At 41.5% G+C, this 26,644-nt stretch overlaps 1 protein-coding gene across 1 annotated transcript in view; it reads right to left on the bottom strand.

Annotated features, from left to right (window-relative positions):
• Window positions 1–1,379: 1,379 nt before the first annotated feature.
• Window positions 1,380–26,644, bottom strand: part of DDX47 (DEAD-box helicase 47) — a 42,488-nt gene continuing 17,223 nt past the window's right edge. The window contains exons 8-12 of the mRNA XM_075182908.1: window positions 18,674–18,820; window positions 7,956–8,093; window positions 7,326–7,396; window positions 5,881–6,010; window positions 1,380–1,976 (exon numbers count right to left, since the gene is read on the bottom strand). Coding sequence (XP_075039009.1) covers window positions 1,851–1,976; window positions 5,881–6,010; window positions 7,326–7,396; window positions 7,956–8,093; window positions 18,674–18,820 — 612 coding nt within the window. The 3' untranslated portion in view covers window positions 1,380–1,850. The remainder of the gene's footprint in view (window positions 1,977–5,880; window positions 6,011–7,325; window positions 7,397–7,955; window positions 8,094–18,673; window positions 18,821–26,644) is intronic.

The raw sequence follows: 26,644 nt of genomic DNA, 5'->3' as shown, positions 1-26,644 counted from the left end.
TATGGCAACCTTGGGTCCTGGCATTCATGTGGATGTTAGTTTGACACGTACAACCTACCTAAGTATTGTTGCAGACCAAGTACACCCCTTCATGGCAACGGTATTCCCTGATGGCAGTGGTCTCTTTCAGCACATAACGCACCCAACCACATTGCAAAAATTGTTAAGGAATGGTTTGAGGAACATGACAAAGATTTCAAGGTGTTGTCTTGGCCTCAATTACCTAGATTTCAATCCGATCAAGCATCTGTGGGATGTGCTGGAAAAACAAGTTTGAGCCATGTAGGCCCCACTTTGCAACAGACAGGACTTAAAGGATCTGCTGCTAATGTCTTGGTGCCACATACTGCAGGTCACCTTCAGAGGTCAGGAGTCCGTCCATGCCTCGATGGGTCAGATTTGTGTTGGTGGCACGAAGAGGACCTACACAATATTAGGCAAGTGGTTTTAACGTGGTAGCTGATTGGTGTATATGTTAAATAGAATATCAATTATTCCCACATTACTATGCAAACAAGCATATATTGTCATTAATAAGTTCTGTTTTCATAGGTTATGAAAAGTTTGGTATCACTGTTTTCTTATTATACATGACAGATATGAATTGTGAATTATAAGAATGATTGGCATCTCCAGGGAAATTTTCACCCCTTCCTCCTTCATTTATTTCCTGCATCTCCATTATAAGGAGCTGTTCAGAGTATCACTATCATGAAGTCCATTATCGGACAAGTGAGGGAGCCGTAGCTGCACACATCCTGGAAGGGAGTGTGTGATTGTGCACTCAAGAGGCTTTCCGAATGGAGTGTGATTCACACTAATCCGGATACAGGGAGTTCAGCTGCACTACAGAATTATACACCAGATTATAATATACTGTAACAGGCATAACAATATGTTCTTTTCTGCATGAGTTTTTTTGGCCTACCTTTTCCTTTTTTGCTGGCATTGACTTATGAACTAAGGACATGGTATAATTGAAGATAAGCAGCTGGACATCAACTGCATTACTAGCCATTGTTATATGAACTCCCCTGTTGGTAAATATCCCTTTATTTCCTTAAAAATCTGTTACGGTTGTAGTCTATAGGCAGAACAAGTGATTAATTTTTTATTTTCTTTTATTATTCTTTTGCGACTTTGTATTTGCCATATCTTATTGATTATAGATAATATTGTTGTATATTGTGGATATTTATAGGGTTATCCCTGAACCATTTCACAAGGATAGGAGGATTTGCGACTTATGTCTATAAACCTTTTTTCCTTTGAGAGTTTGTTTTGGGGATTGGGAACCATGTCCTCTTGTACAATGGCGGCATTGCTGTGCTTATATCAACAGGTGTGAGTATTAAGAGTGCTATGTTCATTAGATGTGCTAATATTTTCACTTTTTTATTAAAATACAATTAGTGACAAGCCACACCCACTTTTGTCGAATTTATAAACTTGCAAATCAAGACTGTAAATTTTTTGGAATACATCTTTTAAATATGTTGAGGTTTTTTTTTTTATTTTTTTTTAAACAGCAACTTTGGGAACTGTGTTTTATTGGAATTTCAAACATAGAACCCTCTACTTTATTACTGCAATTGGATGTACAGCAGTAACAGTTTTCTATGGGTATTTTCTTTAGGCACAGCAGAGTTCAAGTATTCTGCGCCTAATTTTCAGTCTTCAAGCCAAAACAGAAGTCTTTGAATTTAGATCGATGCGGTCCCATTATAAAGTTCTCCGAAAAATTCTTCATTCTAGGCAGATGTTGAATGGTAAGGCTGTTCTGACTATTCACATCCGCGACTAAATACAGGAAGAATAGTCACGCCATACATTTAAGTGTCTTTAAATTATCAGTGGATCTTCTTTTTGAACTTTCCTCCTGTCACTTTTTTTCTCACTCCAGAAGAGCCCTCTGCATCATCTGCTGCTTCTTCTCGGGGACGCTTTTTCTTCTTTTCTCCGTGTTCTCTTAATTCCTTGAATGACAAACATAGGGATTTTAGAATGAGAAAAAGTACCATGTGTTCTATATATATTTCCTTCCTCTAAGTGTTCCATTTACATTATTGGTGATTTTAATGAATAATCAATCATTATTTCCAAGTCATATTCAAATCTATAGAATCGGATTTTAAATGTGGAATTTTGTCATCAATAGGACTCATTCATGTGCTCCACTATACACACAGACTAAACATTACAGTGACGTTTCATGCATGTATTTCAATCTCCTTGAATAAAAACTCATGACTGCCCATGTAAAAGGGATTGTACACCATTAAACAAGCGCAACTGCTAGTCAAGACGACACTTCATTAATGTGCATCTTAGCCAAGCACTCCGTCCCTTTAGACGAATGCAGTATATTCAGGAAACAAGGAAGGGATGGGTTCACTGAACACAGACAGCAAAGGGAGGAGATATGCACTGCTGGACCTAGCCTGATCTAGTAGAGGTGTATGCGAGTACACATGGGACATGTGCTTAGCTAAACCGATTCCGTCAATGTCACTAACTACATGGTTACAAATTGAGAATAGACCAGAGACAACTATCAAAACAATGTTAATTTAGATAAAAGCAATATAAAAACCCACAAGGAGCCACCAATTTAATCTCCCTGGAATGATGGGGTAGGGTCCAATATTTATTTCCTGACTATTTAGAGGAAGCCAGACCAATTCCTTGTGTCAACCACCTCAATTATGCTATTTACTAATACTTTTCTTGAAAAGGCATCTAATCAATTTTTAAATCAACTGACTGGATCTGCCATCACCTCCATGAGTAAGAAATGCTATAGTGGGACCTCTCTTTGAAAATGCCTGCGCTGTCAGATTGCCAGTCGAGGCCTGCCACCCAACCCGGTCTATGCAGATGATGAAAATGTCTCCCTCTCCAGATAGCAATGGAGGTCTCCCTGTCACATACATATTCCTAAGACTTAGAAGATTGTTAGACAAATTGTATATTATCAAAACAACCTTGAACGCATTTTTCCCCAAAAACTGAAAATAGGGTCATTCCAAATCAGTTCAACCATCTCAGATTTTAATGAATTTTATTTTTAGTTGAGAGGATGTCCAAAAAACTATTTCTGCCAAATATCTTGACTGTCTGACCATAAGTTTCCAAAATATTTTTTTTTCTTCAATGTATTAAACCATTTACTAATTGCAGCTTATTTATCCACGTTTATTTGAAGTATCACAGGTATTTATTAAGGAATCGCCACAAAATTTGGACCCCTAAGGTAACTATTCCTCCTGAATCCCAACCAAATTACTTTGATCTGCCTTACGTTTCAAGGTACAGCATAAAATGCAAGCTTGAGGAACGGAACTAAAAAATGCTAGCTTAAACAAACAGTAGATATCCAATTTTTTTTCAGGTGCGTAACAAAGATATACATTACTACCACAAAAAAAAAATCAGCATGGTACTCTGATTCATAGTGGAGACAAAACAAAGATAATGAAGTTGACGTTCGATTAATGTTGTACCGCATACATAATTTACACAAGAAACCATGCTAGGTTAAAAAACGTGAACAAAACTGAGGCAGTAGGATAACTCTCCTATACAGGAACTGAAACTTAACAAAAAGTGATGGGAAGGGGATTCCCTTTCAAAACTGAAACTTTCCAGAGAGAGAGATGGAGACAGACAGAAAGATAGTCAACCATGGCATTTGTTTCTATTTTGTTTAATCCCCCCACCCATTCAATTACTACTACTATTACTCTAATGCCAATATAGATACCACAATACTAGACATCTTATCACAAATATAATAATTACAATTGCTTGCTTTTATTTTACTCCAATCTATCCTATAGCACTACTAACATTGCTATAATAGGGATTATTTGCTTCAGTTATATGGTAAAGTGCCAATACACATCCATTATCCTCTTCACTCCTTACTTCCAACAATCCACAAATTCTATTTTCAGTGCACTATATATATAGCAGATAATCTACGAGTCTTATTTTATTTGCTAAACTTTTTTATGCTATACTCTTATGCTGTGGGCAGCACAGCGGCTAAGTGGTTGGCACTTCTGCCTTACAGCACTGGGGTCATGAGTTCAATTCCCAACCATGGCCTTATCTGTGTGGAGTTTGTATGTTCTCCCCGTGTTTGCGTGGGTTTCCTCCCACACTACTGGTAGGTTAACTGGCTGCTAACTACTTGACCCTAGTCTGTGTGTGTGCGTGTTAGGCAATTTAGACTGCAAGCCCCAATGGGACAGGGACTGACGTGAGTGAGTTCTCTGTACAGTGATGCAGAATTACTGGTGCTAAATAAATGGTGGTGGTGATGCAAATCAAGTGCTCATTCCACAATTTAGATGTGCGTTTTACACCTCCCAGCACGTCTCTCCTGTACAAGCATACTACCACCACACCCCCTCATCCACAATTCACAGACCCAGCTGCATCCACCATCTATGGACCCAGTTCCTGTAAAGCACTACCACAACAGCCAGCTAAAAGCAGCGGATTGTGGCTACGGACAGATAACACTCTGCTACGGTTGCAAATCCCTACTATAGCAGCAATTGTGCCTTTACCAATTAAGACTGGAGAGAACATGGGTTTTGTGCGGTTGCGCCTTTTACGGGCATTGTTATTGCTGTGTGTAACAGCTGCAGATTGCATCATAGGGACATAAACACAATAACTTTCTCCTTTTGCAAAGCAGGTGCTGCTCACCTTGTCACATTGTAAAAGGCAAGTTGCCCTCAGAATTAATCAACAGACCGATTAATACAGTTGTGGAACACTTTCTATGTTTCTCATTTGCGTTCTACAGTGTCTAAACGGCTATATTTTGAGAAGCATTTATGTAGATTACAGGCCAAAAAACACAATAGTACTGTCCAAAAATCATGTCTTTTTTTTTCCTGTTAAAGAAAGCACCGAAGAGAATTCCAATATTGTGTTGATGTCCATTTTAATGCAAACTATCTGCCTTTATTTTTTTTTACAAAATGTAAAAGTTTACCATCGAATATTCAAAAATCAAAAAACAAAAAGCACAGAATCTAGCGGCAATACTTGTCCGATTTTAGAAGCATGCACAACTGTACAGCAGCCTCACATACAATCAACAGTTCCATCTGTGATACTCACTATATAAATGGTATACTGAGAGTGAACACCATGAATATCAGGCAAGCATAAATTAAAGATAAGCATACGTTTCTTCTAACTGGTAAAAACATTTCAATAGTTTAGACAGCTACGTTTCTACGCATAACTGTACACACATAGTAATGTAGCTAGTAAAATTGCTTAAAACGAGCTAGAAATTAAATAAAAAGGGACACAATATTGTATTCCGTTGATGCCCTGAGCACTCAATTCCTACAGGCCGCTGTCAATCACAAGCAACCAACATTGCTATTAGTTGTGCGGTTTACTTTTCCTTGAACAAACGTAAACTCCAACTGGAGTTCAGTTTCAGTGAACGCAGATTGGCTCCTGCAGTGTGTTGAAAGAGAAAGCTATCTACAATGTCAATGAAACTGGCGATTTACATCATGAACTAAAAGCAAGTGAAAGTGGACCTTTGAGAGGATAACATCAGATGAACAGTTTACTCAGAGCAGAGTGGATAAGTAAGGTAGTTACAGGGTCCTGCTTTGTGCATAGGTCACCAGAACATGGTACTTCTTACCCGAACTCATGTTCTCATTTTAATTTCAGTGTGTCTCAATGCCAACATAATTTCTGTGTGTGTCATAAGCATCAAAAGGTTTAAAACTGCTGCAACAGTTTTACAAGAGTAAGAAAAATATACCATAACGTAAAATGACAATACACAGCAAAATATTATTAACAATTTTGTAAATGGCAAAAGGAAAAACTTACAATTCGGGCAAATCTCTGCGCCTCAGCTACTCTTTCATTCAGCATCATTACTTCCTCCTCTTGTACAGGAAAGGCTGGAAGCTTTTTACCAATCAAGTGTTCAATCCTCTGAAACAGTTCTACATCATACCTTAAAAGAATCAAAAAAAATGTAATTATAACAGTGTTCAAATACTTCTAATAATAAACTATTTTATCAGAAAGATTCTGAAGGTATCAAACCACTCAGCTTATTTATTATGAGTCAAACTGTTTGAAAAGCAGACAATACAAGTCAATTATTTTGAAAACATTATACTTGTACACTTTGTCCGTAAAAATCCATGTGACACTCTTTGGTCCGCCAAACTACCAATCTATAATTATGGTAACACCAACCAAGACAGTCCGGGTTAGACAGACTGTAGGGATCAGAGAGCTCCAATGAAGAATAAGGGAGAGAGCTTGGGAAAAAACCCAAAACACGACACCCCCCCCCCCCCCCCACCCCCCAAACAAACAACAAAAGGTTGGAAATAACAGAGTAGGGGGGCTGGACACTACTCTTCTGTATCTCCAAGGTGAGCTTCTGTGTTTCCCTTCTCCAACACACTCTCTCATTCTCTGAAGGCCCCGGGGGATTAAAGGTCTGTGCCTCACCAATTCTAGGATCTACAGATGGATATAGCGAGAACCAAGAGACTTCAGTGGCCATGTTAGTGGCCGATGTATGCAAATATTTTTCCAGCCCAGCCGCAACTCGGCTTCCATTTCCCCTTATGATGTGGCATATGCTGTACGGATATATAAGGCAGCACCCAAATTTTAGATAAAAATCGATAAAACAAACAGTCCAGTAAATAAAAGCCCACGCTGAAAAAAAGGTCTTTTCTAACTACTGCCCGTGTATAGTGGCATAAAGTCAGGATAGCAGAGCAATATGACAGCAAATAAAGTTACTCTCAACAACAGAGGAGAAGTTTAGACTCCCGGTGTTTTAGGTCAGGAAGTGTGACAGAGTGTTCCCCTGCTTCTCGTGTCCATGCTGGAGATCTGGGGGCCATGGCTGGAAGAGGCGTTAAGGTCTCGGACCTGGATAGATTTGTGGCCCAATCACTTTAGGCAAGTTATTGACCAGGTAGAAGGCTATTCAACACCGGTAAAAAGATTAATGCACAGATTGGCAACAGGAGAATAGGAGCTGTGTTGACTACTCAAAACTCTGTCAAGCCATGCCCACGTCTTTGAAGTGAAAAAGGTGTACAGCCAAGCAGCTGAATTCCATTGTTTAAATGAGTTATGAAGTCTGCAAAAACGGTTATATGAATTGAACAATGAAATACTATTTTTTACAGAATGTAGAAAAAAGTGGACAACCTCTGTGAGCAGTACAAGTATCCAGCTAAAGGCATGAAGAAAATAAATGTAAATTTCAGACTGTAGAAAAATAGATAACACAAACTTACTGTGTCACGAAAGTGATTGCTTTTCCTGACCTTCCAGCACGAGCTGTTCGCCCCACTCTGTGTATGTAATCCTGACAGAGTGAGAGAAAGTGTGAGAGGGGTGGACTGAACATAAAAACTAGCACTGTACACACAAAAATACAAAAAAAAAAAAAAACAAACTCATCTACTTTGCGTGCAGGAAAAACTTCTGAAAAAGTAGACTGAAGCATGACAGCATCTCTATTACTACTGGAATATGCAAATATTTCTTGTTTTCTAGTAATGGTTATTAATGGACATAAAGAACGCTATTTGGAGCCTACATAGGACTAGTAAAAGTTCCTTATTCATAAATATTTTTAATTAAAAGGTGAATTATCCTCACTCAATTGTGTTATTTAATGGCATTGATGTGGAGATGGAAGCAGCAATGCCAAAGAGAGTATCACATAAATAGATGTGAGGCAATCACATCCAATCGTGAGTCACCTTCTTCTACCATGAACTCCGATTGTTTCAGTGTCTCCTCGTCAACTGCAAATTCTACTATTTCAGCAAAGAGTTTTTCAACCCCTATAAGTAGATCAACATAAGGCTTAACAAAGCTTTCCTCAATACATATGAGCTAGATATGAGACAACCACTCACCTTAGAATGTGTTGGGATGTCAAAGTTTATAACAACATCCACATGTGGAATATCAAGCCCTCGACTTGCAACATCGGTAGCAAGGAGGATTGAGCGGGATTTTGCCTTGAACTTATTCAGAGAGCCTAGCCTCTTATTCTGCAGGTAGAAAAAAAACAAAACACACAATTAACATAGTTCAGGGTAACATTTTCTGATTTTTAAGTACAAAAAAAAACCCAACAACTAGCTACATACCAATTTTAGAGATTGTTAGAGAAATGACAAATTTTATGAATTAAGGGGTGTTTCTCAAAAAGGCAAGAACCACCTTTTGAAAACCTGTATTTCATTGGTGCTATAGTAACCAGAATTACCTAGGTGTTTCAAGCCGCTCATTTTGATAGTGTTCCATTATGGTATGCAAAAATTAATTATGGCGATGTAACTTAATACATGTAACTTGTTTAATAAATTAACTTCTGGAATAAATCAATATTTCTACATGTACTTAACCCCAAATAAGAAGTGTGGAGTACATAAACCTTGAATCCCCACACTCATTGAGGTATACCGCCACAGTGTCTGGGAATTGCAGAAATTGGCCTGCTATACATGGGTAATGGCAGTGGTTCAAAAAGTGGAAAGCCCACAGTCTTCAGCTTTAGAGAGTCAAGAAAAATTAATTACAACAAGACCTCTCTATTTCAAACAAACCGACACATCCTAATTTGATGTACTAATCAAGATTATATAAAAATTTAAAAAAAACAAAAAAAAAACTTATTTGTTCGTAAGTGAACTAAACTTGCAAACCATATTGGGATGTGAAGATACTCATCCTTGGCATCTAAGGAAGTGAAAAACTTGTCTCGTTACATTGCACTGATCACAAAACGGACTGACTCCATCCTGAATTTTGTCACCCACAAGTTCAAGATTAGGGACGTCAGGTTCAGGATGTGCCCGGAAGAACAATTCCATCTTTTGCATAAGAAAGATGTTTGAATAGTAAGCCAAACCTTTATGCTCCTTTGGGACTGGAATAATCACCCAGATGACAACAGGGGCTTGGCCCTGCCTCTTGGAAAAGTGTAAAAGAAATGCTGTGGAGGTGTCCAAGAGGTCCAGGGTGTAACCTCTTTCCAATATGCCCCTTACCCAGGTGTCTGGAGAAGAACGGAACCACTGGCCCAGAAAGAACAGGAGATGGAGCCCCACGATGGAGCTTCTGGGTAGGGGAGGCAGGGAGTCATGTAGATAGTCAGCTTGGATCCATCTCCCTGTTTAAGCCTGCCTACCCATTGAGGTGCCTCACGTAGGACAAACGTGTGGCCCCTGGTAGCAAAAGGACCAGAATCTCCGACCACATGTCTGTGGGGCATTAACAGGAAGAAGTTAGCTCTATTCTCCTGTGACCTGAGAAATGTTGACCGGTTTTGGACCAAAAAGGACAAACCCCTCAAAAAATAAAGCCTCCAAAGTCTTCTTAGACTCTCTGGCTCACGTCCTGGGAGGCAGCTATAGAGTATATCAACGCCGATCTAGGCATCCCAGAAAGAATGCCCTCACTGAGTGTGCCAGCACATTTTTTCACCACTTTGATCAATTAGGCGGCTGTCATATTGTGCCTGAGAAAGGAACCAGCTGCAACATAAATGGATTTTAAAATCCTCTCGCATTCTCTGCCCAGGTCTTTTAAGGAAGCAGCACTCTAAATAGGGATAGTAGTGGATTTAGCCAGATGGGCAATGGGGGCATCCACTGTTGGCAGAATCTCCCATTTTGATATGTCTGCTTGAGAGAAGGGGTAGGTGAACCAGGCTAGGAAGGAAGGAAGGAAGGGCTTGTTTCTTTTTCCCTTTGCATAGGGAAACATCTGGAATCGCTGTTTCGCATCCTGAATATCAAGGGTCTGCCTGATAGCTAACAATAGAGCCTCAATTTCCTGTCTACTCAAGGTATCTTCCTATTATACAGTCAGATTTTCATAATCAGAGTCTCTTTGGCTCACACCTTCCTGAGAGGAGTATTCTGATTTGGAATCTCCTAACAAATAGACCTGGGGTGAGCCTGATGCTTACAGGGTTTGTTGGATGACAAAGTCTCCAGCAGCTTCTCCAGGGAGGAAGCCACCTTAACCAAGCGCTGAACCAAAGATACCAGGTTACGCATCCATGGAGGTTCCTTCACTGCCGAAAGAGGGTTTATGCTAATAAACATCACCCCGAGACGGGAGCCCCTATGGGAAGAGTAAGAAGAACAAATGTGACTTACTGCCACAGGACACGTTGCATCCTTTTAAGCTCCACAATGGACTGAACAGCTACTTGACACCCCCCCCCCCCCCCCCCATATCCCCAGACGTATGGAGACCCCGATCCTCAGACGGAAGAGAGAAGAAAAAAAAAACAGGGACACAATTGTGGTAAAGAGATCAGTACTCAATGTAAAATCGGAAAAGGTGGAAAAGTCAGTATTTAAGAGATAACACAATAGAGAGCACAGTGACAGCAAACCGTGATGAAACAGCATAAAAGCACAGTCACAATACCGTACAATCAACCCTTAGTGAAAAACTTTTCCCACATGCAGAGGAGTGAAAAGGCACAGCAGAGGCAAGGGACAGGTAAAAGAACCCCACCAAGAGGGAGGTGCTACCCTCTAAAGAAGAAAGCATATCCAACAATGGCTGCTCCTTATTGTCTCTGGTGGGACTTTTACTACTAAAACCCCCAACCAGGGGTGGAAATGATAGAATTAAATGAGCAATAGGCCCAATATAATGAACAAGTATATGATGAAGATCTTAATTTAAATATAATTATCTTTAACACCCTTTAATAGTATCCAAAACTTATATATTTAATAGTATAATGAAGATAATTGTCTTAATAAAACACGTTCATTAAACATTTTATAAAAATTAAGAGGACACTAGATGTCCATATACATAGATCAGACAACATTAAGAACACTGACAAGTGAAATAAATAAAAAACTGATTAGCTTGCTACCATGGCACCTGTCAATGGGGAAATATTAGGCAGCAAGTGAACAGTCAGTTGTTGATGTGTTGAAAGCAGGAAAAATTGGCAAGAGTAATGATCTGATGGACTTTAACATGGGCCAAATTGTGATGGCAAGCTGACTTGGACTGAGCATCTCCAAAATGGCAGGTCTTGTGAGGTGTTCCCGGTATGCAGTGGTTAGTACCTACTGTAAGTGGTCCAAGATAGGACAACCGGTGAACCAGTGACAGGCTCATGAGCATCCAAGACTCATTGATGCGAGTAGGGAGCAAAGGCTATTCCACCTGGTTCAGTCCCACAGAAGAGCTACTGTAGTACAAATTGCTGAAAAAGTTAATGCTGGCTATGATAGAAAGGTGTCAGAACACACAGTATGTTGCAGCTTTGTATGCATGGAACTACGTAGCCGGAGACTAGTCAGACTACATATGCTGACCCCTGTCCACTGACAAAAGGGCCTACAATGGGCTTGTGAGCGCCAAAACTGAACCATGTTTTTATTTCACATCATGTGGATCGCTGGGTGTGTCTGCCTTGTTTACGTGGGGAAGAGATGGCACCAGGATGCACTATGGGAAGGAGGCAGGTCAGAGGTGGCAGTGTGATGCTCTGGGCAATGTTCTGCTGGGAAATCTTGAGTCCTGTCATTCATGTGAATGTTCCTTTGACACATACCACCAACCTAAGCATTGTTGAAGACCAAGTACACTCCTTCATGGCAACGGTATTCCCTGATGGCAGTGGTCTCTTTCAGCAAAATAATGCACCCAGTGACATTGCAAAAATTGTTAAGGAATGGTTTGAGGAACATGACAAAGATTTCAAGATGTTGTCTTGGCCTCAATTACCTAGATTCCAATCAAGCATCTGGGGATGTGCTGGAAAAAAAGTCCAGCCATGGAGGCAACAGCTCGAAAACTTACAGGATCTAAAGGATCTGCTGCTAATGTCTTGGTGTCAGATACCACAGGACACCCTCAGAGGTCTTGCGGAGTCCATGTCTGAATGGACCAGAGCTGTTTTGACAGCACGAGGAGGACCTACACAATATTAGGAGATAGATATTGTGGCAAAGTCACTGGATTAGAGCTGCTGAAGGGCTATAGGTGGTTTATGGATGGAGAGAGAGGGCAGGCTCCATTCAGAAGGCCCATGAACTAGGTCTTCCAAGTTACCAGTGATGATTCTGCTGGTAATCAGGAGTTGCAGCTGAGTGGTGCTAGTAAAAGGCTGCAAGGCTGATATCTGCATCTAAGTTACAGTGCTGAAACGTATTGTTTTGTATTCGATTGTTAGTCAGGAGTGACCAGCGTTTAGTTAGAGCAGGAAAGCAAGGTGTTTATTTTCGAGTTTTCTTACTGAATAAAACTGGCTGATGCCAGCTGCCCAAAACCTTTGGACTGTATGTAATCTCTTGGCTGTTATAAACACCATATACCCAAGGATGTGGTACTGCACTCCCTTAACATGTATAATTATGGTTCCTTACACACCAACTAAACCCTAAGAAAACTATTGAAACTCTTCCACTCAAACTCCAAAAAGCAATGAATTATGTGTGTATGTATGAACACACATACATATACTGTGACAAAAAGGGAGTAGTTTGAAGAACTGAGCTCAAACTTAACAAAACTAGCAGTTATTGTACTGACCATATCTGTAGGCACAACTGTATATGATAGAAGATTTTCTACTCTAAAACAAATTAAAACTTGTTTAAGGAATCGCATAAAGCAAAGCACACTAAAAAATATGATGCTGATTTCACTAGAGGAACCAGATCACGTAGACTTTGATTTTGAAAAAGCTGTAAATGACTGGGCCTTTAAGAAGTAGAGAAGAATTAATGTAAAATGTTAATCTTGAGGTTAAATCAATGCAAGGTTAGGATTTCAAAAATGTAATTATTGCAAAGGCCCTTATTTGGCTACTTCTTGATAACCACTCGGCTGGAAAAAATCATCTGGGGAGAACACTGCATACAGTTGTAAGATATGCGTGACAAGGTAAAAGTATAAAGTGTGATTTAACTTACATGCTTTGAAAATAGTTTGAAAGTGTCTTTTCCCAAGCCAACAGCAAAGCTGGCAAAATTTGTCCGCAGTGAAAAGCAATTACAGAACACCTGCAGAGAACTCCCTTTTAAAAACAAGATGGAAAGGTCACCTGTCTAACTAAGGCTGTGGGAGGAGTCTCAAATATAAAAACCTGAGTTATGCTACTATGCATTGGAAGGGAGATGCCGACCAGTGGCATAAGAGGTCCCACTGAAAAATCCATGAACAATACCGGCCGTAAGGAAGGGTCTCGAAAAAGGCGATCATCAGACCCAGGAGCTTCATGCCCATCAACATGGAGGGTCGAGGAGACCGGAGAAGGTTCTGCACAGATGTCCTGATTGCAGAATCCGAAGGGTAGGCAAAAGACATTGATTTAGGATGCTCTTCATAGGAGCTTTGATAAGGAGATCGTCCAAATAAGGAATTATGTTCACACCCATGGCCTGCAGGCGGACAGCCATGATCTTTGTGAACACACGTGGCTCTGTTGACAAACCAAAAGGAAGTGCACTGAACTGAAAATGGTCTCTCCCTATTATGAACCAAAGCAGAGACTGATGTCCCTTCCAGATGGGAACATGGAGATAGGCGAATTTGATGTCTATAAACGCTAAAAATTCCAAGGGTTCCAGTCCATTGATGATGGAGCGGACAGATTTCATTCAGAACTTGTCCGCTCGCAAATGCTGATTGAGACCCTTGAGTTGTAGGGTTGGCCGAAATGACCCATCCTGCTTTGGTACCATGAATAGATTTGAATAAAATCCCAGACCCTTCTGGGAAAACAGCACTTAGCAAACAACTCCTGCTGAAAGAAGAGAATCGACTGCCTGAGTCACTCTTCAGAGGGTCGCAAAGAGGAGTTGAGAAGAACCGTTTGGGAGACGGACCCAAAAAGGTCCATCAGGTATCCTCTGGATCCTCCCCATAATCCAGCTGTCTTGTGAAGACACCGCCCACTGGTGTCTGAAGAGTTGCAGACGGCCCCCCACCCCTGCAGTGGTGAGGAGAGGGATGTTCCCATCATGCTGGGGCCTTGTCCGGGGTCTTGGAAGAGGAGCATCTACTGGGAAAAGAGCCCCTTCCCCTGCGAGCAATATATACAAAAAATGTCAAGCGCTGGGAAGACCTGTGTTTCTTATTCTCTTCACACTGAATGTATGTTATTTTCAAATGCAGTATCATGCAATATAATAGGAATAGCCTAATATAGTAGAGAACACATGTAGTATTTATTAAGGTTACATCACATGAATATATAAAAATATTAAACAAATAGCCAGACAGTATTATCCTAATAGACAAGAACATGTATGTTCTATCATTGGAGGAAAGGAGGGAGGGAGGGGGGAGAAAAATGCCCGGGCACAAGAAAAAAATACTGCTTGCATAGATTGCACTAGATGGAAAAAATGTATGTACATCTATTTTAAGTCCCGGTTCCAGTAGAAAAAAAATGTATAAAAGGCATGCATTAATAATAGAGCTCCATATAAAAATAAAAACATAAAAATAAATAGGTAAGGTCCTCCACATATATAGTGTAGCTTCGTGGTAAGCAATAGTGCATTAAAAAATCCTCATAAGTAAAGGAGAGTTCAAATTCCAAAGGTCACGTATAAGAACTGATAAAGATGGTATATGTAATATCTTAAAAAAGTTCTTACCACCTTCTTCACGGATTCAGATGATGTCTCTGATAAGTCCTCTCCTTAGGAATGGCTTAAAGCCCAGTTGAAATTGAAATAAACCAGTGTCTTACCACTTTCTGGACCCTCCGGAGGGATAATAAACGTATATTGATCTCGGCAGTGAACCCAATCGTCCCGCAAGTGCTGCAGCCGTCAGTAGTCGTTTCCACTATAGGTGTTCCCACTCAGGCGTCCCTCGGAAACAATTGCGAGATAGAGATCATTCCATTCACTTGACGAAAAACGGAGGAGCTAAGGTCACAGTAATATTATTATGACTCCTTCTCCATATATGACACCAATGTATCCGGACAAAAGTATTAGATATAGCTGACGCGTTTCGTCCTGTAAGCTCAGGACTTTTTCGACTTTCGACTTTTTCCCTGCGAGACTGTCCTCGGGACGAAAAAGGTCCACCTCTCACGGACACCTGACCCCTGTCAGAGATGTGACCCCGAAAGGACTGCCAAAAGGAACTGAACCTAGGTGGTCTGGCCCTAAGAGCATTTACCGGCAAAAAAATTACTCTTTCCACCAGTGGACTGGGAAATCAGTGTCCAGTTCTGGCCCAAATAAGACCGACCCAGAGTAAGGTAAGGCCTCCAGCAACCTCTGATTCTGGGTACGCATCCCAAGAGAGCAGCCAAAGGGCCCTTCTAGCCGCCACAGCCGTGGCCGAAATAGAAGAAGCCACTGAAACCGCATTCTGGGCCACTTTGTAAAGATAGCCTGAGGCTTCTTTCAAATGGAGATCTAAAGGAAGGAGATCAGAATCCTGTAAACCTGCTGCCAATTGGTCAGGCCAGGTTTCAATTGGCTCTGGCTACCCATGCAGATGAGAACATGGGCTGGAATTAAGCGCCCTCTGCCGAAAACATGTTTTTAAGGAAACTCTCAGTCTTCCTATCTGTGGGGTCTTGTAAGACCGCCGAGCTAGGCACCTGCAAGGTGGTATGATGGGCTAACCTAGCTACTGGCATATCCACCTTGAGAATCTGCTCCCAGCGTGAAGCATCTTGGTCCTGCAGTGGACAAAAGGTGAAGAAACTTGCAAGGGAAGGAAAATCTCTGGTCCAGGGCTTTCCATGCAGACTCTGCAATCTCAGACAGTTCTGAAAAGGAAGAAAAACACAGAGTCTGGCTTTTTTCATTTAAAAAAGGACCCTGAACTGAACTGCTCCTCTGATCCCGAAAAGTCCAAAGCCTGGCGTACCGCTAACACCAGGTCCTATACCCCTTGGTTTCTGGCACTGGCCTCCCAGTAACTGACTCCACCCACTGGAGTCAGAATCCTCTACTAGCTGCCCTTCTTCCTCGGAGTACCCATCTGAATCGGAAGCCGAAAACAGAGCATGGGATAAAGTAGCCCGTTTGGCCCTAGGAGGAAGCAGCCCAGGGGAATCCAGAAAGCGATTTAAACGGTCTAATCTTCTCTCCAAGGAAGAAGACCAAGCCGGCTCTCCCTGGGAAGTCTGAGGGGATGAGGAAAACCCCTGCGAAGATGCTCCTGTGTTAACCGCCAAAGCTGGGTTAGTTACCCTTCTGTTGAATTAAAGGGAACGAAACCCGCGGTGTAGAGTACAGGGGATGCCTGTGCCTCTGTCGAGCATTGAGCTGTGCGAGCAGAGAGACAGATTGGGCCAGTGAAGACGCCCAAGCTGGCTCCCCTGCAGACAGCGGGGACGACCCTGCGCCCACTCGTCCCGGACCCTGGCTACCCACAGCACACAGAGCTCATCCCGGTACGTCTGTCCCACCGGATGTTTAGCAGAACACTTTGAACAGACATAAATTTTGACACCGGCAGATTTACCCTTATCTGACACTATATTCATCAGAAAAAGGAATACACCAAAAACTAGCAGCAGTCACACACCACACACACATTGAGCAGAAACAGAAACGGGGTTTTGCTAGGATCTCAACCTCAAAAAATCACGGGCCTAAAAAAAAAGATCGTAAAAAAAAAAAAAAATCACGGCCAGCAATAAATTAAGTATCATTATGCATTTGTTTTAAAGTAGAGAGTAAAACTCTTTTTTTTTTTTTTTTTAAGAGTAAATTTAAAAACACTACCAGGGCAGACTAGCCCTCTAAAGATATGTAGCCTTCAATTTAACTCCCCTGATGGGGAAAATACACTAAATAAGAAATAGACTTAGCTGGGTCCCACGGTAAGGAGGGAAGGAGTCACTGACAGCACACTTCTTTCTCCTCACAAAGCCACTTGAGGAACATCCAACCTCTTCTGCAATCGCGGGAAACTTTCGTGCTCTTGGGATATACCAACTGGCAGGGGAGAGGCCTCCACCGGCCCCTCCTCCCAGATTCTCACCAAGAGCCGACCGCAGCGTGGTACACACCTTCCGTGTCCTCCGCTAGCGGTCCAGCAACATATAGAAACATGCCCAGCGTTTCTGCAGTCTGAACTAGTCAGGCACTGCCGTAGACTGGTCCCCGACTGGAGATCCAGATTTCCCCTCTGCCTTAGCGGGGAGCATGGTATCTCCCAACATGTCCAGCTTCCTCCTGATCGCGCGGTCTTTGCCTGTCGGCAGCGCCGGTCCCGGTGTAGCACTGCTGACAGCACCTCAGTGAGCGGCTGCTGTCACCCTAGTAACAAGCCCCAAGCTTGTCTGTATGTGCAGCTCAGGACAAAAAGTCCTGACTGCTGACCTAACAGATAACAGGTAGCCCGCAGCACCTGTATCCATCTACACTGACCATATAAAAACTAAAAAACAAAAAGAACTAAATTATCTAATACCACAAAAACAACAACCCAAATCTTTGGGCACTTAAATTAAAGTCTAGCAGGGGTTCCAGAGGGGATGAGTCAGCAGCAGTTAGTTAACTAAGTACTAACTGAGTGCCCCTCATACAACCCCATGGTAGCAGTGTCCCTCCATATTGGATGACTGAGAAATAAAGTTTGCAAGCAGGTTCATCTGAAATGCAGTCCCAGCAGGAAAATTTGGAAAACCTGCACTGGCGTTTGCAGAGCGGAGATGAAGTTGTAAAATCTTATGCTCTCTGCACAAACCTGATGTTACCTGCATCAGATTATGTGTTCATGGAAGAGTATGATTGCTTGGAGAAAACTTTTAGAGAAGAAAACAAGTGGGGAATTTAAAGCAACAGTATTATTAAACGAGCCAAGAAGCAGAGACCTTGAGAAATGAGTTGCATCCGTTGCAAAACTTAAATGGAGAGGAAAAGCAGTGGATGCTCTTAGGAAGACTGCAGAGAGATTGCAGCAGAGAGACCAGGAAAGTGTTTTTTGAACCTTTGAAGACTTACATGTGTTGCAAGAATTCTATGAAGAAAGGGCTCTTAAATAGATAGCAGCAAAGAAAGACCAAGAAATTGCGGTTTTAAAACAACAGCTTGTCGTGGTCCAGCAGGAGGTGAACACAGCAAGAGTCTGTAAAGGAACTTTTGGAGTGCAAGTTAGCGGCTTCATCTGGCTGTAAAGCATGAAACGCTGGAACGATTGCTACATGGGGAAAAAGGATCACAATACATACACACACACTTTTTCTTTTGTACAAGGGCCCCTCTAAAAAATTTAAAAACACGATAAAAATGATAATCCAGTAACAAAAATTAAAATACCATTGAGAAAGTTCATTTAACAAGTGGAGCTGCATTACAAAAGTCTAGAAACAATACATTTATATACAAATAGACAATAGATGCAAGAGTACAATAGTACAGGTAGACCTACAATAGATATGATAAATAATAGCAAATTAGAAAATAAAAACAATCAAGTAGACCACACACATAGGCAGCCAAGCAGGATGCGAGGCAAAACTGCCAGGCCAGATCACTTCTGGCATTATGGAGGTAAATTAAAGGTCCACAAAATACATTTAAGGAAAAAAAATTTTATGTACCATAAGAAACGAAAAAAAAATAATAAATAAATCTATTCCATAACAAAATTTTACCTGACTCATTTGGCCATGAAGAGGAATTGCTGTGAAACCCAGACTGCGCAGTAGCAGGGCCACACGGTGTGTATTGTTACAAGTACTGCAGAAGATCATGAAGGAGTTCCCTGCCAGTTCATTCAAAATATACACAAGATAACTGTCCTGGAAAAAAAAGCGCAAACAAAAACAAATATTAGGGTTAGGAAAACATTCAAGTGTAAGGAAAACTTTGTGAAATAAATGGATCTATACGATTATTTTTCTACCATATACAGGTGCAGAAATATACATAGTAGCATGTAAATTTAAAGCACCCATTAAGGTTACAATTGATGTCTGTTAATACGTGTCATCAGGTAAGGCTAATTTTGGAAAAATAAGAGTTTTTGTAAGACTTATTACGGATTTATAACAGATTATATGTTTTTACTTTCAAATATCACAGGAAACTATAAAATCTATTTTTTTTATTTACATTTTATTTTTATTTATTGGTTAAAAAAAAAAAACACACACCTCCTGCCCTGGCTCCAGATACTGAAGATTAGATGGGGTAAATTTACTAAAGGGTGTATTTGCAACAGCACCCCTCCCAACCCAAGGTGCACTTCATACCACCATAACAAGTTTATCTAGACCTGGTTCTGCAATATGTGCATTCTCAATGGAGTGAGGGGCACAGGGAAAATGAGGATTTTTGTACTTGTTGTAAAATCCCTTTCCATGCATCCATATCGGGAACACTGCATCACGTACAGTAGGCGCTGTGCTTGGAGTAAGGCACCAATACTACACTAAAAGTAGTCTGCATTCACTCAACCCTCTATGACCAGCGAAGGACCTTTTTTTATAAATAAAGCCCCCAAGATAGGGCTGAAACAAAACAAATCATGCAATGAACACTACTTAACCGTAAAACAAAAGAAACAAATAAAAAACAAAATGAGTGGGAGCCCCAACAAAATAGATTTTAGGGAGTGTGCAAATAATTCTTTTTTCTTACTCATCATATTTTGGGGACCCTGCTTCACTATGGGTACATTCCAAAGCTGCCCATAGGGGACAGTACACAGTCAGCTGTGCGCAACACTTTTTAATAAAAGCTGGCGTTTTGGGAACAAAGACATTGATCCTATAGAAATTGGTAAAGGTGTGGACGGAGGACCAGGTTACTACCAGACAACTATTCAACAGAGGCTCGATACAGTGTTGCCCAGGAAGCGCTCACCAATATAGTAGGGTGGGCTATAAGATCAAGAAATGATCTTCCATCAAATATAAAAGTCTGATGGATTGCAGCTTTAAGTCATCTGACAATATCTGTTTTGCTGCCTTGCCTTCCTCTCTTAAGCGTGTCATAAAGAACAAGGAATCTATCTGTTCTACACAAAATCCTCAAGACTACCATATCCAGTAATTGGAGAGGTTCTTCACTTCAGTACTCTAGGTCCTGGCCCAGAGCAAGGATCACAATATCCTGGGTCAGATAAAATTTAGACATCACCCTGGGCATGAATGAAGGCTTTGTGTGTAATAAAACATTAAGGTTGAGAATGGCATGTTAGCATATCTTGTCTATCAGGGCAACCATTTAGAAACCCCTGAAGAAAATTTTGAACCTCAAGAATAGTGGCCAGTTTTCTCAAGGAAAAAGATAGGGCTGACAGTTTGGCATTAAGAGCAACAAATCACATCCCGCTGTCTAGTCTATACTGAAAAAATGTACAAGATGAATTGTGAACTTTCTTCTCCTCTTACCCTATATAGGTTTTTGCACAGGGTGTTAAATCCAAGAGACAGCCGGTTTCCTGACAGAAGTTTCTCAGATAACTCCTTAGCTTAAAGAATCAGGGCCTCAACAGCCATGCTGTTAAAGCTAGAGATGGGCGGGTCCGGTTCTCCGAGAACCGAACCCACCCGAACTTTGGGTATCCGAGTACCGAGCTGAGCAGCTCGGTACTCTCCCGCCCATTCCGAATCCAAATCGAGGCCGAACGTCATTGTGACGTCGTCGGATCTCGGGACTCGGTTCTCGCGATACTTCAACTTTATAAATACACGCCTCCACAGCAATCCATCGCCATTTGACAGAGGGAGAGAGCAGGGTGTAGTCATAGGCTAATTAGAGCAGGGACAGAGAATACCATATTGTTCTTGCAATTGCTCTAACCAAAATCGCTAGTGCAGAGAGGAGGATAGAGGTTTATTATTTTTTCTTCATATTTGGCACTCCCCAGCGCTTTTGGGGTGTCCCCCATAATTGTGCATTAATATTTCTGGCTGTCAAAAGTCATATCTGTCAGCATTATCTACTAAATAATTTGTAGCACACCTCAGTGTTTTTGGGGTGTCCTCCCTAATTGTGCATTAATATTTCTGGCTGTCAAAAGTCATATCTGTCAGCAGTATCTACTCAATAATTTTTAGCACTCCTCAGTGTTTTTGGGGTGTCCTCCCTAATTGTGCATTAATATTTCTGGCTGTCAAAAGTCATATCTGTCAGCAGTATCTACTCAATAATTTTTAGCACTCCTCAGTGTTTTTGGGGTGTCCTCCCTAATTGTGCATTAATATTTCTGGCTGTCAAAAGTCATATCTGTCAGCAGTATCTACTCAATAATTTGTAGCACTCCTCAGTGTTTTTGGGGTGTCCTCCCTAATTGTGCATTAATATTTCTGGCTGTCAAAAGTCATATCTGTCAGCAGTATCTACTCAATAATTTTTAGCACTCCTCAGTGTTTTTGGGGTGTCCTCCCTAATTGTGCATTAATATTTCTGGCTGTCAAAAGTCATATCTGTCAGCAGTATCTACTCAATAATTTGTAGCACTCCTCAGTGTTTTTGGGGTGTCCTCCCTAATTGTGCATTAATATTTCTGGCTGTCAAAAGTCATATCTGTCAGCAGTATCTACTCAATAATTTGTAGCACTCCTCAGTGTTTTTGGGGTGTCCTCCCTAATTGTGCATTAATATTTCTGGCTGTCAAAAGTCATATCTGTCAGCAGTATCTACTCAATAATTTTTAGCACTCCTCAGTGGTTTGCGCTCAGAATGGATTCAAAGCAGTCCACATATGATCTAAATGAGCAACCAGGTTCTGTCACCAGTCCTGATGTTAGTGTTCCCAGTACGTCATCTGGCCAAGGCGATGTCAAACAACAGAGTGTTTTCAAATTAGTGCAAAAAACAAAAACCAAAAAAAAATTTACTGTATTGAAGCGAAAAAGAAGTGTAACTGAGCAAAAGTTAAGTGACGATAAAAAAAAAATTGCAAGCATGCCATTCTACACACGCAGTGGCAAAGAGAGAATGAGGCCTTCACCTTTGGCTATTAGTGGCAGATCCCAAAAAGTTACCCAGGCTACAATTGGTGCACAACTACTGTTACGCGTCAAAGCTGAGCTGCAAGATACCAGTGAGGCATTACAGGAGAATATTTGCTCTGATTCACAAATGACAACAATCCCTGTGGAGAGTCCATCCAACAGTGGGATGTCTAATCGTGAGCATTCTGCTGATGTGTGCCTTAATAGCCCGAGTGTAGCCGGTGATACCCAAATTGAGGATGCCACTTTGGAATTAGAAGAGGATGAGGGGGAGATTTGTGTAGGCGACGAGGGCGCTAATGAGGATGTTGATGAGGATGAGGTTGTTTGTGTAAGTCCTGCACCAGTGGCAGCAGTTCTGGCACGTGACAAGAAAAAGGCCATTGTCATGCCTGGGCATAAAACAAAAAAATCCACTTCTTATGTGTGGAATTATTTCTACCCAAATCCAGACAACAATTGTATAGCCATTTGTAGTGTATGTGAAGCCACAGTCAGTCGAGGGAGGGACCTTAACCATCTTGGAACCTCGTCTATGTTACGCCATTTAACGAGAGTTCATGGCAAAGTGTTGGGAAAAGCTGAAAGTTCTTCCCAAAAGAATACAAGCACTCCCTCATCAGCTAAGACCCTCCGCTCACCGACATACCGACGGCTACAAAATACACCCACCACACCATCCTCATCAATATCCTCAGTAGCGCTCGGAGTTAGCCCGGCATCCCACTTAAGGCTGGATGACTCCGGCACTATTATTGATTCCTCTGAAGAAAGCGTTAGTCCTGCTGCTGCTGTTGCTGCTGCTGGGGGTGAATCGTCATCCCAGAGGCAGGTGAATAAAATGAGCAGTCCTACATTTCAGCAATTAACTGTGAAACAATCATTTGCGAGGGGAAGCAAATATGACAGCAGTCACCCAGTCGCCAAGCGAATCACAGACGCCATGGCTGCAATGTTAGTGTTAGATCTGCGTCCAATCTCCACAATAAACGCAGCTGGTTTTTCACAGTTAATTGAGGTTTTGTGTCCGCGTTACAGAATTCCATCGCGACACCATTTCTCCCGTAAAGCTATTCCACAACTATACCAAAAAGTGTGTAAAAATGTAGAGATTGCGCTGAAAAATGCCATTCTGCCCACTGTTCACTTAACCACAGATATGTGGACAAGTGGAAGTGGCCAAACCAAAGACTATATGACTGTGACAGCCCACTGGGTTGGTCATTCACCTTCACCAGCAGGAACAGCAGCAGCATGTACACCACTACGTAACATTTGTCACAGGCAGGCCACTCTTTGTATCACCGGCTTCACTAACAGGCATACGGCTGACAATTTGTTACGCAAACTGAGAGATGTGATTGATGCATGGCTTATACCACTCGGACTCTCCCCAGGGTATGTCATTTCAGATAACGCCAACAATATAGTGCGAGCATTACAGCTGGGTGATTTCCAACATATTCCCTGTTTTGCTCACACCATCAACTTGGTGGTGCAGAGCTTCCTACGAAATAACCGTGAGGTGCAGGAGATGCTTTCGGTGGCCCGTAAAATTTCAGGCCATTTCAGGCATTCAGCCACAGCATGTAGGAGATTACAGCAGCTCCAAGAGCAGTTTAACTTGCCCTGCCACCAACTTAAGCAAGAGGTGGTAACTCGGTGGAATTCCACCCTGTACATGCTTCAGAGGATGGAGGAACAGCGCAAAGCCATCCAAGCATATTGCACAAGTCATGACATTGGGAAAGGAGGGGGGATGTATTTCACTCTTGCACAGTGGGGAATCCTTTCAGTGCTGTGCAAGGTGCTGAAACCATTTGAAGTTGTGACATGTGAGGTCAGTGCAGACTCTGCTAGTTTGAGCCAAGTCATTCCTTTAATTAGACTATTGGAAAAGCAGCTTGAGAAAATGAAGGAGGAGCTGAAAGCAAGCAATTCAGCAAAGTATGTTGGCCTTGTCGATCAAGTACTTAATTCGCTTCACAATGATCCTCGAGTTATTAAGATCTTGAACTCGGATCAGTACGTTTTGGCCACTGTGCTTGATCCAAGGTTTAAAACCTACATTGAGTCTTTACTTGTAAATGAGCGAGATGTGAACTTTTGCAAGGAGCTATTGCTCAGCAAGTTGGCCGCTGAACTGGGCCTCGGCTTGACGACGTGTCCTCCTTCACTTTCTCAAGCTGTTGCTCGTAAAAAATTAAATTTCCAAAAAAGAAGCAGGGAAGACACAGGGGGCAGACGAGAACAATTTAACATCTGGGCTGGTTTGAAGGATTTTTCAAAAAAAAGTGTCACTTTGCCCATAAGTCCATCCAATATGAGTATAAACATGCAAAGGATGGTGGAGGATTACTTTCAAGAGGTAGTTGATATGGAAATGTCAGACAGTCCCTTTCCTTACTGGGAAGAAAAGCAAGCCATTTGGAAACCCATGTACAAACTTGCTTTGCAATACCTAAGCTGCCCACCCTCCAGTGTGTACTCTGAACGAGTGTTCAGCACAGCAGGGAACTTAGTCAGTGATCGCCGTAGAAGGTTACTTCCCAAAAATGTGGAGAAAATGATGTTTATAAAAATGAACTACATCTTCCACGAGGAAGGCCTTCACCATCCAAGACATCCAAGCACTGACTGTTCTCTAATGGCGGATTCAAGCGGCGATGAATTGATAGTCTGTGATGATGACGTACACACTGATGAGGGTGAGGATGAAGCTGAAGATGATGCCGATAACATCTTTTTAAAACTTTCTATGTAAGTGTAGGGTGCAATCTACCCCCAAAGAGGAAAGGGACTTGTGGCATTTCCATATCACATACCATCTTGAAAGGCTGCTGTTAGGGCAATTTATCCTTAAGGGTAGGGTGTCATAGACAGAGTGACCCTAAACTGGCTTTGTCCATTTTTCATAATATTGTACAGTCTATAATGGCTGAATTTTTTAGTATTTTATACAAGTGGAGGGGGGCCTAGAGAGACAGAAACCAAACTGGCTTTCTCCATGTCAATTAATATTGTACAGTCTATAATGGCTGAATTTTTTGGTATTTTATACAAGTGGAGGGGGGCCTAGAGAGACAGAGTGACCCCAAACTGTCTTTCTCCATGTCAATTAATATTGTACAGTCTATAATGGCTGAATTTTTTAGTATTTTATACAAGTGGAGGGGGGCCTAGAGAGACAGAAACCAAACTGGCTTTCTCCATGTCAATTAATATTGTACAGTCTATAATGGCTGAATTTTTTGGTATTTTATACAAGTGGAGGGGGGCCTAGAGAGACAGAGTGACCCCAAACTGTCTTTCTCCATGTCAATTAATATTGTACAGTCTATAATGGCTGAATTTTTTAGTATTTTATACAAGTGGAGGGGGGGCTAGAGAGACAGAAACCAAACTGGCTTTCTCCATGTCAATTAATATTGTACAGTCTATAATGGCTGAATTTTTTGGTATTTTATACAAGTGGAGGGGGGCCTAGAGAGACAGAGTGACCCCAAACTGTCTTTCTCCATGTCAATTAATATTGTACAGTCTATAATGGCTGAATTTTTTAGTATTTTATACAAGTGGAGGGGGGCCTAGAGAGACAGAAACCAAACTGGCTTTCTCCATGTCAATTAATATTGTACAGTCTATAATGGCTGAATTTTTTGCTATTTTATACAAGTGGAGGGGGGCCTTGAGAGACAGAAAGCAAACTGGCTTTTTCCATTTCTTTACATATTTAACTATAAGTGTAGGGTGTAATATACATTCAAAGACGATGGCTGCATTGCCAATATGCATAGATGGAGAGGAAGACAATCTGTTTTGTGTGTAGAATAGGCCTACCAACGAAGAATTAAACTGTTTTTTTGGATGATTTATTACCTCAACAATTAGATTACTTGTCTCTAAAACAGTTGGAGCACTAAATTGGGTTAATTTAGGCCCAAAAACATGGATTTTCCCAAAAAATAGCAAAACAAAACCAAACAAAACCAAAACCAAAACCAAAACACGCAATGGCGGTTTTGCAAAACCAAAACCAAAACCAAAACACGACGGTAATCCAGATCCAAAACCGAATCCAAAACCAAAACACGGGGGTCAGTGACCATCTCTAGTTAAAGCCAACAAAGTCAAGACTTTGTGGTAAAATGGGCCCTGACTTAGAAGATCCTCTCCGAGAGGCAGCTTTCACAGTGATTCTGCCGCCATGCTTAAAAGATCATGGTATGGAAACATTCTGTCAGTTTGGTGCTACCAAACTCACCAAAACAACCTCTTACTTGGCCTTATTTAGTACCCAAGGAAGCATGGGAATCGGAAAAAAAAAAGCAAAAAACACATTAGTCAGTACTTCCATGGAATAGTCACAGCATCCACTAGGAACACCTTCGAATCCCTTGTTCTAGCACAGCACCGCGGGCTACTGTGTAGTTCAGCCGAGAGGCTATCATGCGGACCTCTGACAGACCCCTCATCTCCACAATCTGATGAAAAACCTACGGATGGACCAATCAATCTGGGATGAATGGCATGCCAACGCAAGAAGATGGCCTTCCAATTGTCCACCCCAGAGATAAATGCTGCAGAGATTGCTGGGGCATACTTTCACCCAGAACATAATCATGGCTGCCTCCCTCGCAGCCAGAGGAATCCAGGTAC

The sequence above is a fragment of the Mixophyes fleayi genome, chromosome 8 (assembly GCF_038048845.1).
Source record: "Mixophyes fleayi isolate aMixFle1 chromosome 8, aMixFle1.hap1, whole genome shotgun sequence".
NCBI lineage: Eukaryota > Metazoa > Chordata > Amphibia > Anura > Limnodynastidae > Mixophyes > Mixophyes fleayi.
The sequence above is the reverse complement of the archived record's forward strand: the minus strand, read 5'-3'. Positions and strand labels throughout refer to the sequence as shown.